This window comes from Monomorium pharaonis, chromosome 3 (assembly GCF_013373865.1).
Source record: "Monomorium pharaonis isolate MP-MQ-018 chromosome 3, ASM1337386v2, whole genome shotgun sequence".
NCBI lineage: Eukaryota > Metazoa > Arthropoda > Insecta > Hymenoptera > Formicidae > Monomorium > Monomorium pharaonis.
The window spans coordinates 23,688,334-23,703,063 of NC_050469.1; the positions used below are offsets into that span (position 1 = coordinate 23,688,334).

The 14,730-nt window shown below is 30.7% G+C and overlaps 1 protein-coding gene across 2 annotated transcripts in view; it reads right to left on the reverse strand.

Moving 5' to 3' along the window:
- Positions 1-14,730, reverse strand: part of LOC118644945 — a 356,119-nt gene that overhangs the window by 271,017 nt on the left and 70,372 nt on the right. For both annotated transcript variants that reach the window (XM_036284921.1, XM_036284920.1), the window contains exon 3: positions 7,525-7,556. In XM_036284921.1, the coding sequence (XP_036140814.1) occupies positions 7,525-7,556 (32 nt within the window). The remainder of the gene's footprint in view (positions 1-7,524; positions 7,557-14,730) is intronic.

Sequence of the window (14,730 nt, forward strand, 5' to 3'; positions counted from 1 at the left end):
ATGTACATTTACGAAAAATTTTGATAAAATGTCATATATTACATTTTAAATACTTTAATGAGAAAAGTTTCTTTAAATAAAACAAGTACATTTAGTAATTTTAAATAAAACAAGTACTTAAAATTAATCAATTCTCAATACTCAATTGAGATCTATTTTTTATAATTACTACTTTTAGGCCATACATAAATTTTTTTTAATTTAGAACCTATATATTAACTTATATAAGTTAATTATTTATAAAACTAATCGACAAACATTCTAATTTCAAAAAATATGTGTGCAGTTAGTACCTTTGTATAATAGCAGAAACATTAAAAGAAAAATAAATATTTTAATGATAAATATTTGTCTCGTTGCTTTTATACGCATAATTAATCGCATTCAATATTACTTTTTTGACTACAACAAAATTGATGCAATGTTGTTCTAATTACAAATCGGTGAGCGAAAATAAGTAAAGACAACGTCGAAGCGCGTCGTACATTGCGCTGACAACCTCACATCGTTCTTTTCGCACAAGGGAAATTTTATTAGCTTCCACGAGACGCTCCCATTGGAACATAAAAGTGATTTATTCTTCAGACAAATGGTGAGAAGAAACTATGACGTCGACGATAGACAATGTACATATATATCAAGGTAAAGGAGACTCGCCGTTATATATGAGTTCAAGTGCATATACTTTGGTCTATTACCATTACCTCAGAGTATACATATAAAAATTTACAAATAGTATACAAATATACCGTTAATTCGTCATTCCCTTTCCGACTGTTTTTACATATTTTATTTTATAAAAGTAAAAAGAGTGCAAGTCAAATAAGAGAGAGAGAGAGAGAGAGAGAGAGAGAGAGAGAGAGAGAGAGAGGGAGAGAGAGAGAGAGAGAGAGAGAGAAAGAGAGAGAGAAAGAGAGTCAAAAAGCACAGTATACAAAAAAGTACTATTGTATTAATATATATTTTTTCTCTCAAGTCGGTCCTTCATAACTGAAGACAAGATCATATATACTTTCTATGCACCATAATAACTATCTTAACAAAAAATACTCTTGGTACTTTTCCATTTCCTTCTGAGAGATAGTGATCAATTAAAAATTTGATATGTTATGATGAAACTTACAAGGAACCCTACGAAGGTTCGCCGAAGGTTCTTTCTGTGCCCTCCAACTTTTGCGTTCAAAATTTTTTCCTAAAACCTCGAAATTTCTTCAAGATATTCTATTGTCCCGATACTTTTCGAACTTTCTGTATACATATACACACAGAAGGTGTATTCTATCCTTAAAAATGCACCATTAATTAATGGTATAAAAATGTACGTGTTTATATTATTTTTAATATCTTTATAAGTATAATGCAAAGTTCCATTAAGATCGGCGAATCACACCTCCGTAGCATTCCCCGTTGGATCTTTGACAAAGAAAGCAGATGTATAATTCCACGCCATAATCACCATATAATATATATCTTAATAAAGTAAAAATTAATTTTTCAAAAAATATTAAAATCTTTTTTATATTTTAGTTTTGTATTATTTTAAGGGATGTTCTAAAATATCGAAAATTATACATTTTTTTCAACTTTTTACATGGAAAGTATTTTTATATAACAGAATTTTGGAGCTGTGCACATCATGTCTGAAGAATTTTCGTAATTCTTTTTTCTTGTGATATATATAATATGTTTCTGCGGATGCAAGATCGCTGTACTATCACTCACGCGATACATTCAAGTAGACAGGCAATAACGCGAGTCGATCCGTGTATTATCTTGTGATTTTTCCTCAACGCTTTCTTTTTATTAACAGTTTGTAAATATTGATTCACCTAATGATTTAACTTTTACCATTCTCCATATACATTTTCCAAATCCTAAATATTTTACTATAATACAATATATTTTCTCACAGTCTTAAAGAATATTTTGTTTACCTTTATTACTAATAAATTCACAATTTACAAGAACTTTTATATTAAAAAATCTGATAACAAGTTGTGATAATTACCTCAAAACGTAATAAATTTCTTAATAGGAAAATTAGTAAAATGTCTTAGCATATTTTAAAATTTTATGAATAAAGAAAGCAAGATTAGATGCTATTTCCCTTGCCTAAATCATTTAAGGTATTTGCCATGTTATGCTGTGGTGACTGTCACAAAATTGCAAAAGGTAAGATGAGTTTATGCGTTGCTGTGGTTCCATTGAATCATAACCGGGGACACATCCAGGACATGGTGATGGGAATAAACTCTCAGAGGATTTTACGTATATATATCGCAATTGCACGAATGCAATAGACGACAACTGGCGTCGCCATGACGACCTCAATGTACAGACGAGATACTTCACCGTTTGTAATCCACCGAGATTAATCTGAATTTTTTGCTAGATGATCGCGCCCCGGATTGCAGTGCTCAACCATTTTTCACGGACCATTCGTTTGCACACTCCCAGATATGCTCCTCACCGCGATTTCGAAACACCGCGATTCATTAATAGGCGTCCCAATGCGCATGATTCGTCCACAATTCCCAGTTAGAATATTAACAAATCTACGATTGACCATAATTAAAAGAGATTAAAATTTAGGCACGATTGAAAAGAAACTTTTTATTATATAATAATGTAAGAAAATATTACAGAAGTCTTGATTTTATTTTTAATAACAAATGTTTTAATTAATTTTATAAGATTAGAAACTTTTAAACTAAAATATCAAAGAATATTATTGATCAAAACAAACAAAGATTAAATATTTTTTAATAAACAAATAATGTTTTTGTATTGTTGAACACCTAGGCACATACGCGCGCGCCACACATACACACACCCACACGAAACTTTTTCGAGTTATATTTCAAAAGTAAATATATGTAGAATATAGGTATTTCTCTCTCAACAGTTCTTGCACATTTACCGAACTGAATAAAAGCGCACAAAGGCGCATAGAAGCGTAACAAGTTCGAACGAACTTATACCAGTATACTCCGGACCGAAATTGCACATGTACTCGATTCAAGGTAAATATCCACAACCGCGATATTGCGACTATTTCTCGAACGCGCTTTTTCAGAAAAGATGACGATTCTAAGGATAACCAGCTATAATGATGTTCCTTTAGTTGAGCTCGCGCATAATTTTAGTTGCATATATAACAAAACATTGAGCGAAATTCAAAAATAACGTCAAGGAGGAGATTCCGTAACAAAGGAGTCTCCTTCCTAGTCTGTAAACTCCTTACAGCATAATATCAGAACAGTGGCCTCCTATGGAATTGCCACAAGGGTTCTTGATGAATACGCTTGTGTTTGTAACGCGTGTTTGTGGAACGTTATCGAGGAAACTGCTGCATTGCATGTCCGACGATCCCGTATGCTGCAGCAGATGCAAGTACTGTCACTTACAAAGCTCTCCGTTAACTGCTTTAAACTGCGATTCAGCACGTTCGCAAGTTGTATGCCGAGCTTTAAATCTCTCATCTCTTCTCGCAGGAAAAAAAAACGAAAGAAAGATAGGACACCCGAATAAAGAAATGCTTCTTTGGCGAGCGATCGCGTGCATTCTAATGGAAGTAAAAATTTCATTAATGCAACGAATTACTTCACTAGTTGTCGTTTTATTTTCTTTTTTGTTAGGACAAAAACTTTTATGTCATTACAGTTACAAGAACAGTACGATTTGAATGCAGTCCTTGATGCATCCGTTTAATTTCCTGATGTGCGAAGAGAAAGAAAGAAAAAAAAACATCAAGGTTTTATATTCTGAATATTGACAGCAGCTAATGCAGAGAATAATAAAACATCTAAAGATCAATGATAGAAATGTGTCTGACATTTTTTGCGTACTTTATCTCATTCATTCATTCTCTTCATTGTTCATTCATATTGCATTCATGTTTCATCAGCCGCCCCCTCTCGCGCCAACTCGTGTTTGTTATCTATATAGTTTAATTAAGCATTGCGACGCACTGTATTCACAGTTAGTTTTTCACGACTGCAGCTTCCATTTATCCCGCAATATATATTTTCATGCATATGCATGTACTCAAACACCTATGCAAATCCTTTCTGACCCTTAATATGGTCTGCCTTAGGGTGCAAATATGGTTACAGTATATGCATGATAAGTCACAATGTAGCATCGAGAAATAAACACTATTAATATTCCCTTTCATTAGCTCTATTATTATAAGAAATAGTACTTCTATCTATACACTTTATGTATATTGACATATGAGAGAATGATATATGAGAAAAACTTTACTATACTATATTCATTAATTTATAACATTTATAGTTAATACTCTTCTCCTATAATATATGAAATGCAAACCTCAGAAATCCTGACAATAAAATATAAATATATACAGGGTGTCCCAAAACATATGGGTCAACGCTTGTAAAAAGATAAAAGAGATCGAGATGAACATAAAAGTTCAATATATGTCTTGAGTTAGGTCTTGGGTTAGATCACCAATAATTGAGGTATTAATTTTTCAAATTATGCGAATGAGAGCGCGCCGAGGGAAGAGCTCGATTCGCTCGAGCCATAACACGGAAGAAAAAATCTATCATGAATGTATGATAAGCTTTCATTAATTTACTGTTCACAATTACGATAGAAATTAATTAGATTATTTGCAGATTCCATACGTTAATATCTCGATTATTGGTTGACCTAACCCAAGATAATAATTAACTTTTATGTTCATCTCAATCCTTCTACCTTTTTACGAGCGTTGACCCGCATGTTTTGGGACACCTTGTATAAAACACGATTTTTTTTATAAAAAATAATCTACATTTTATTGAGAAATAATGAAATATGGTATCCAAAGTAAGTAGCTGCTTAAATGTAAACAACTAAATGTAATAATAAATATGCAGTGAATATGCACATCGTTATTTTCATAAAACTGTTATATAACACAGGTACGAACTGTAAAGTTCATAATGTAACTTTATAATTCCAAAACTCGTACAAGCGAATATGTCAGTTGCGTTTTACGAGAAACTGTAATTTCATCGCGCGACAAAACGCAAATTTCGCAGATAGTGATATTCTGCAAATGTGTTATACACAAACAAATAAAATTCTTTAATATAATTTATGCTAGTTTTTTATTGTATGAGATTTTTTAATTCACACACACAAGTTAAATTATTATTGCAACTTTAATATTATGCATAAAATATTTTCATATTTGCATAAATAATTATATATGTTTAGAAATTTATTTTCTAAATTATAAATTTGTAAAAATTTGTTTTATTATTTGCGATGGCGTATTAATTGTAAACTGTAATATACTTACAGTTCAAATTTTACAGATATTCTAATACTCTTTATGTAATTTCTTTGCAATTATATGATAAAAATTTATATAATAAAAGTATAATTATTTTCTTCAGGTTTTTTAAACAAAAAAATCTCGGAGTTATCTGAATGCACAATTCAATTTTCGTATCCGATACAACAGAACCAACATCCCATTATGCTACAGCGTATTGTAAGGATAACGATATACAAACCTAGGGCTAACCAAATTGATGTTGAGAGAAATGAAGAGAAAAGATCGATTTCTCGTTTCCAATATCGAAACAAATTTCGAAACTAATAGAAGTTTGTGGTACTGATACTGTACAAGAGAATATTCGAGATAACTTTGAAAGTTTGCAATATTCACGTTTAATTTAAATATTACGAAAATTATGAAGTGCGTATACATACACACACACACACACACAGATACACACACACACACACACACACATATAAAATCATAAGAATATATATACTTACTCTCTAAATTGCAACCAGTGTATTTTCACTGATTTGCAGTGATATACTTATAACTGTGATAATTAATAATAATTCACTGACTTTTAGTAATTTTTACTCTAGAATTAGTGTATAATCACTAAAAGATCAGTGTATTTATTTTACTGATTGATAAGTTATAAGTATGCCATTTAAATCGGTATATTTTCACTGATTTCAATGATTTTTCACTGATTGTAATTTAGAGAGTACATAATAATATTATTTAAGTATGTTATAACGTAATCCGCAATTCATAACAGATGTTTATTAGCGTATAATTTACACTAATGTGATATATGTTAGCAAATGTGTATCAAAATAATAAAGTTATTGCCATATTAATTTGTAAACAGCATGGCACGTAATACATCGAAAATATAATAAATATTCTCTATTATGTGGGTAAAATAATTATTCTAATAATCTATATATTATCATCTGACAATGAGCTATTATGAGAAAAAAATAGAGAAAACGAGGGGTTTAATTATAATAACATAAAAAATATACTATAATCATGAAAATTAAAAATATTAAGACTCAATTCCACAATTTAGTTTATTGAAGTTTAGCTAACCATGTCCAATAGATCAATTTGTTTTATATATAACAAATTCGTCTATTGAATATGGTTAGCTAAACGTATATATAAAGTAATTGTTATATATAAAACAAATTGACCTATTGGACATGATTAGCTAAACCCCGGTTAAACTAACAAGAAACACTTCGCAATACGTACACTTTGATTTTGCCGAAACTTATATAATTGAAAATACTTGCAAAGTGATGAAAAGCAATGGCCCCATTTGAGCGGTAATCATGAACATCTGGAGTCTTAAAAAATTTTTCGGTGTTGATCCGAAGCGTGTTGATTTAAAGTACGTCACTCTCGTTCCGACATCGGTTATTTTCGACGCCTTGCTGAGCGATCTAAACGTTGATGACTGTCGATGAAATGGACATTGTTGTTCATCACTTCACAAGTATTTTATAATTTATAGTTTATATAGATTTAAGTTTCGTCAAAATTAGCGTGTACGTATTGAGTAGTTCCTTGTAAGTTATAAAACTGGGTCTAATCACTTTTTTAAGTCCACTTTTTAATGATTTATAATTCCTGTCAGAATTTAAAACAAATTCTTATTTATAATTTTATCATATAAAATAGTTAAAGAATCAGAATACATAAATAAAATATGTATATTAAAATACATTTACTTTTTATAAATACGCGTACATAATATATAAAATTATAGAATTCTATCCTCTTAAATTTTTTTAATACAATTTATAAATCGTCTAAAGTAGACGATTTTTAAATAGCCTTAAAACAAAATATGATTATATATTTCAAGAGATCAATAAAATTCACAAGAATAAAGTTTGCGACAGAATTCCGTTCCAAGTATTTTAAAAGTTTCAAGTAGGTTTAACTTCTAAAAGCTTCCAGTACTTATAATTTATTTAAACTAGGATACTTTCAAGTGTCTTGAAATTGAAAAATTGTCAAAATTATTTCCTAGAACCGATATGTTTTAATGGCAAAATACTAACAACTGTCTTCTTAAGCTTTCGGAACGATAAATTATCTAGCTTTTCAAAAATTTTAGACCTACAAGCTTTTAAGATACTTTAGTAGAATCGACAGTTTAATCAAGCACAGCTTAATAGAGTAATTAAAACGTCAAGACTTACAAAGATGCTCGAGACAGCGGAATAATCAGAATCTGCAAAGAGTAAGAAAAATTTGTAAATTAAAATTTATTAATTATCCTGTTAATATGATCTCAAGATATATTTAAATATCATATAATTTAAAAACTTGTAATTATGTAATATAAAAAAATCTAATTTAAAAAATCTAGGTAAACAAATTCATCAAATAACTAAATACTATTTTTTTTCTTTCTTTTAATATCTATGCAAATTAATTTAAAAGTTTATTATTAAACAAAGGGATAGTGAATATTAATTTTCTCTATGTAACGCTAAACAATACCGTATCATCCAGGATAAAAAAAAGTTCACGTCGTGCTGCAGCGCAAAAACGAGGTATTAATGAAACAAATTTATATAATATACAAATATATATATATATATATATATATATATATACAACAAATATTTTACAATTTTATCTCTCACACGCAATTTCTAATAAATTTCTAATAAAATATAATATTTTTTATTTAATTTTAAATATAAATATCATAATTTTATATATGCATAAACAAAAAATATTTTATCTTAAAAATATTATACCTACGGAATAATTTAAGCAAATAATATAAATCTGTTTCAAATTGCTGCAATTTTATATAATATCAATTCTTTAACCATCTGGTACAGAAGACACTCTTATCGTAAGATTATTATTGTTTGAAATCAAATATATACTTATTCTCTTATCTAACTTACTCTGAATTGATTTTTAATAATGAAAGTTAATTAATAAAGTTAATCGATGCTCGATAAATACAGGCGCAAAACTGAAAAAATCCAACTATATTTACATAGCGACAAGCCAAAGATTAAATTTCTTTAATCTCGACAATTGTTCTTTGCAATGAAACGCATTTAGTTGATCGATATTCGTTAATATAATTCGTTAGTATAATTCAAAGTATTTTATTTTCAAGAGCAATTATTATCGATGCTATGATTTCTCATTCTGTTAAAATTTATGCATCACGCTCATCAATAGTGAATGTAGATTTCATCCTAAATTATTTTAATCTCGCAAAACATATTAAAAATGATTTTGATTATGCTGTTAAATAAAGGTATCACAATTTAATTAATTCAATTTGTAAAAATGTGGGTACGATAAAATATGGCAAAAAACATCAGTTTCTAGTATAATTATTTTGTATTGCATTATTGAGAATTGTTTGATTTTATAATTTGATTATTCACCGAAAACATTTCTTCATAATTATAATAGAAAACGTTTAATAAAAAGTACGACTAATCCCTGCATACTTTTTCCTAATTTTTGAAGCACTATTTAAGAAACCTTTTATCTTTTATTAATTTTCCAACAAAAATATATATCTTTAAAAAATTCATCAAAGTTTCTGTTTCATTTTTTTTATTGTATTAATAAAGATACACATTGACTTGAAACCGTTTCTTTTAATATCTTGCATTTTGATTTAAAAAAGTCATAATAAAAGTTATTATAATAAAATTGTTTATTTCTTTAAAAGTTATAAACAACCAAAATTAAATTATGTGCCTAGTGTGTTGTTTCTGAGGCAAAGTAAAGAGAGTGTGTCTTCTAATAAAGTTAAAATACATTTGAAAAATTGAAATAAAAAATATAACATTTACATTCATTAGTTTCTTTTATATCTCCATATTAATGTACTTTTTTCATAAATTACGCCAAATAACTTATCATAAAATTCAATAATCGCCCTTCAATGAGAGAATATAATACTAACATATCGAAAATCAAAATACAGTTTTCTATTTTGGTTCAGCACGGAGAAATTCCTGAACAATTTATAACAATTTCGCGAACGTCAATCCATTATCTCAGCTAAGTCTCATATTATACCGTTTTCTTCGGACAAGTGAATAATTCATAGACGTATAATAGTCTAAGCATTTCCATTAAAATTCACATTAGTTAGAAAGGGTGATAGTTAGATATTCTTCTTGTTCAATTATACAGTTGATGAAATAAAAAAAAAGAAAAGAAACAAGCTTTCTTATTATTTTACCTCGCTCCTATCCAGTGCAATGTAACGCACACACCACGCATATTTCTGTCCTTTAATACTGTTGTCTTCAGTTGCCACATATAAATGTATAGTCTATTAAAACCATGTTTCGATATACATTTCCAGTAATAACTTATCACAGACCAACCTGGATCAGATCCACTCAGACAATTTTTTAATTTTAAATTATTCAATAAATGGAAATCGAAAGAGATCAGCTCCTTCCCTTAAAAAAGATTATTGATAGCGACAGCTTATCGGCCAAGTGATGCCGTCAGTCGTGTTTCGTACAACGACAGGTGAAAATCGAGCGTGTATCAATGACCCAATTGAGCTGATAAATTTTTCAAAATAAGTGAATCACGTCTTTAGGTTTTTTATTTCGGTATGTGAGTAAAAGGTTATTTTCATCATAAAAATTCATATTTAAGATAAAAAAAGCACTTTGCAGAAGAAGTTGTCCGTTCTTTACGCGAACAAATCGCAAGATTTATTTTACGGCAAACTTTCTGACAACAAAATTGACGATGAAGAGATCAAAGATGAATGAGATGACAAAAGAAAATGTCGACAAAAGTTTAACTCTTGCAAGTTCGTTTATATACGAGCAGTTTGCCTAAAATATTAAACTTGATCATGAAATCTTACAAGTAATTTGAAAAAAAAACTCGCATTAGATTAAAAAAAAGAAAATGTTTTCTGTAATTAAAAATACAATTAAAAAATTTTTGTTGCGTTTATATCAAAAGGCAATTTGTAAAATACATTTACGCATTTTTTGAAAAAAGTACATTATACATGTAATAACGTTATAAATATATTTATTTTTCAAATAACTTTTAAGTTATTTCTAAAATAAAAGTGTTGCACAAATTAATTTTTTCCTCTTTCTTACTATGTTTTTTGTTATTTTCTATAAAACTAAATTACTGAATTTCAAGTTATCAAATAATTATATTTTTTAAACAACCATTACTATTATATGCTATCTTTTCTCGTTATACAATATCTTTTGTGGTAAATATTAATCTTAGATTGTTAAAAAAAATTTTTTTTCTATGCATATAAAAAAGTTATAAATTTTTTATTGCAACAATGCAATTTGCTGATTCTGTCTTAAATTTCTATATGTACAAAAAAGTAAAAAACATTTTGAGTCATATAATTGCATAATCATATTCTTCAATGTTAAAAGAATATATCAAAAATTTTTTACATTTTTTAAAACTCAAAAATCCTTTGAAAAACAACTGTTCATCAATAATCCTATTGATCTAAAAAATAAAGTTAATCTGCAAAAAGCTAATTAAATGTATAATTTACATAACATGAACTATATAGATTTCCAGTATTGGCGGTATATCAACCTATACAAGTTTATGAAACCGCACCCCAAGTTTTTGGTGATTAGTCGCGAAGCAGCCGAGCATATAACACGTTATCGATCCCTAATAGAAGAGGAGGAGGCAATGCGACGTCACGGAAGTCGTCGACGAAGAGACACTATATAATATGAATAAACATAGTTGATTTATTTGCTTCCGTCGATCAAACGTCGACACGAAGTAGTGCCATTTTATGATCGCGTCAACCTCTATTCCGACTTGACATCTCAAGAATAGCTCTTCCACTTCAAAATAAAACACGAGAGTACATGGCAAAGTGTATATGTCATTTTCGCGATCAATCAGCTTCATCGAAAGTTTTCACACATTACGTTTCACTTTTTCTGCTATTCAAGAAAAAACATTTCAATTTCGACGTACTCTTATTGTCAATTATATTTTATCGTCATATTGACAGTTTTCGCTACTTTGAGAGCAAAAGAACATTTCATCGATGAATCGCGTTTGGAGTGCTTGATCCAACCGATATAATCATTAGGCAAAGACAAAATCGAATGCGCGTAAGATCCAAAAATCCTCTTCATCTCTCAAATTATTACAACTCCCGATTTCCTTGTTGTAGAATTTGATACAATCAAAAAAAAAAAACGGATGTGCGAAAACAAAATCGATTAAATGTATCAGCAACTTTTAAAAATTATTCAGGTTAAATCGCGACCGAACACAACCCGCGTTTACGCTGTTTAGACCAAGATGAAATGCGATTTCTATATATATATTTCGCTGGCATCCACATGTGCTAAACCAGTCAACGTTCTCGCATACATACAAAAATACTTGCTCCGACGAATGATCACGCCTCCTAAAGAAACTCCTAAAGAAATTTATAGATTGACGTTGTTGTTGCGACGCAAACATTCGATCATCGTGGCCTCGTCGTCAGAATTGGGCGTCAGATTCGATCACACCGACACGGTGTATTTGACAGCGACATGCTGAGTTAGAATAATCCGATGGCGGCGTCGCGAAATCGTTTCTCCAGGGATTTAAACATCTGACACCTCGTTCGAAGGGCGATACAACAGAATCTGTCCAATGTCACGATACTCGAGAACGTAGAACGTGATATCGTCGACCGTGACGGCAAACACGTCGTCTTTCAAATCGACGTGACGAAAGTCAACCAGTTGCGCTTAAAGTCAGACTGTTTTGTCGATTCTTCTGCGAATTCTGTCGCGAACCCACGACATCGTCATTTCAGATCGTTCTCGCTTTCATCCAGATCCACATGCGAAACGGAACGTTCTTCCGTCATGTGTCGTCGAGTATTTGTGACCAGAAGCACGTGATCTCGGTTTCGCGGTAACTAATGCGGTCTCACATGACAGTACGGTCGACGCTTGTGATCGCGGGTTCTAGCTTGCGATTGTACATACATGTCTCTCTCAGCACGTTCCTCGGAGATGGCTTGTGAAAACGATGTGTAATGTCGTCGGACCTTATCAGTTCGTGCAACTCGTCCCAATTTCCGCGACAGCATCTGCCACTACTTTGAATCCTTTGTTTATAACGTTCAACATGTCGCTATTAATTTGATCACTATTTTGTCGATTTCTGCATCTGTTCAATTTCGCGTTTTGTCGTTTCAGTTCCTCGATTTTGTATTGCTTCTTGTTTCTCTCCTCCACAATTAATTTAGCCAATTCAAGGTTTCTCTCATGCACTCGGGCCAACATTCGAACACTAATATCGGAGACGCGTTTTCACATCTTTTCGACAGCGTCGAACCCGCAAGTGGTCTCGTCGTGCTCGCCGACGGACGACGATCACGGATCGTCGACAGCTGCATCATTCAAGTTTTACAATCGCTTGATCGCCAATACGCCGCTCTCTAACAATCACTGTATTATTATTGATTTGCAATAATATACTTATATGTGATAATTTGAGAGTATTCACTATCCTTTAATGATTTTGACTTCAATATTAGTGTACTATCACTGAAGATTTAGTGTATTTATTTCACTGATTGATAAATTATAAGTCTATCTCTGAAAATCAGTGCATCACTGATTTTAATGATTTTTCACTGATTATACTTTAGAGAACGTCAATATGAAAACGGTATGTCATTTTGCGTCATCGTTATTCCCTCCGTGGCTGTCTACTCGTCATCGAATATTGTCCTCGATATTCATGGCGAGCAATCTCTTTCTCGAATATTGTTGTCCGTTCAGTACTTGTCGTAAATAGTGTGCAAATGGAATTGCTCATTCGTACAGCAAAGTTAGAATTTTATACCACACAAAGCAGTAAATACAAGGCTATCATGTTAACATATCGTCAAATTGAAAAGAAAAAAGCGATTAAGATTATACTTAAACGTTATTCTAATCCTAAGCTTTATTTGAGACTCTGCCTTTCCGGTTTTTTAATTGACCAGCTGATTAATTAAAACACTCTGATTAGTTATATACCTCCTTCCCCCATTCTTCATCCTATTATCAAAAAGGAATATTTAAGAATAATTCGAGAGATCTCAAAATTAAAGCTTTAAAGATGCAAAATGCAATGTTTGCGAAACGTCGGTATAACGCTATTCCAGTAATACGGTATCCATTCGACAACCTTTCCTGTTGATATCACTAGCTGTAAAAGTCTCAAAACTATAATATGACAAAGTCATAAAAAGTATAATTTACAGTTATATAAGTATATTTACAAAAATATAAGAAATATAAGTATTAACCTTTTATAAAATATTAATAATTGTTAATAATTGTTCTTTTGGCACAAATAGTGGTATATTTATTAAAATTAAATTTAGAAAAAAACTGTTCATTAATTAAAGATATTTTACTTGTATTTTAACTGTATAAAATATTTAGAAATATTTCTCTCCCCCCCCCTCCCTCTCTCTCTCTCTCTCTCTCTCTCGGTCTTCATGACTGGAGATCGTAATATCCATTTAATGCATAATGACTGTCTTGGCAAAGATACTCTTGGTTTGCCATTGCTTTCCGAGACATAGTGATCAATTATAAATGTAATATGTTCTAGATGGATTTTAATCTTTAATACGGAAAGCAGACGTCCAACTCTGACGCCTCATTATTTAGAAATTATATTATATAGAACAAATTATTTTAATGCAACTATTGTAAAATTTTCACCTATTTATGATGTGTCTATCAAACGCTCAAGATAAATAGTTAATCTAGTCTAACAATTACATATTCTATCAATTAATAATATAAGACAAAAATTTCAAACATTTTTTTATCGTATTGAAGTCTCGCCAATAGCAAAAACTAACATAATAAAGCAAATTGGCGATAAGAGTATTTCGAGCACCAAAACTTAAGTACTCTTTTTTTACTAATGAGAAAAACAGAAAAAGAGACACATGTATAATCAATAATAATGTTATTTCGTGTGCGTTTAAAAATATATGCCTACAAAAACTTTAATGAAGTTCACCGGCCGTGTACCCTCATGGAAATGATAGACATTACCATGACTCTCACGTCTTGTCTCTAAGTAAAAGCGTCAACCGTTCTTAAGATGCCAAGTCGGAATAGAAGGTGACACGATCACGAAATAGCACTGCTTCGCGTCGACGTTTGATCGACGGGAGCGCATAAATCAACCATGTTTATTCATACGAGGCTCTTCATCGACGACTTCCTCAAAGTCGCGTCGCACAACCTCCTTTTCTATAAGGGATCGATCGATAACTTGCTTCGGCTGCCTCTCGATTAATCACCAAAAATCCGCTATGCGGTTATTCGCTTGTCCAAAAGAAAAGATATAACGCGAGATTTCGC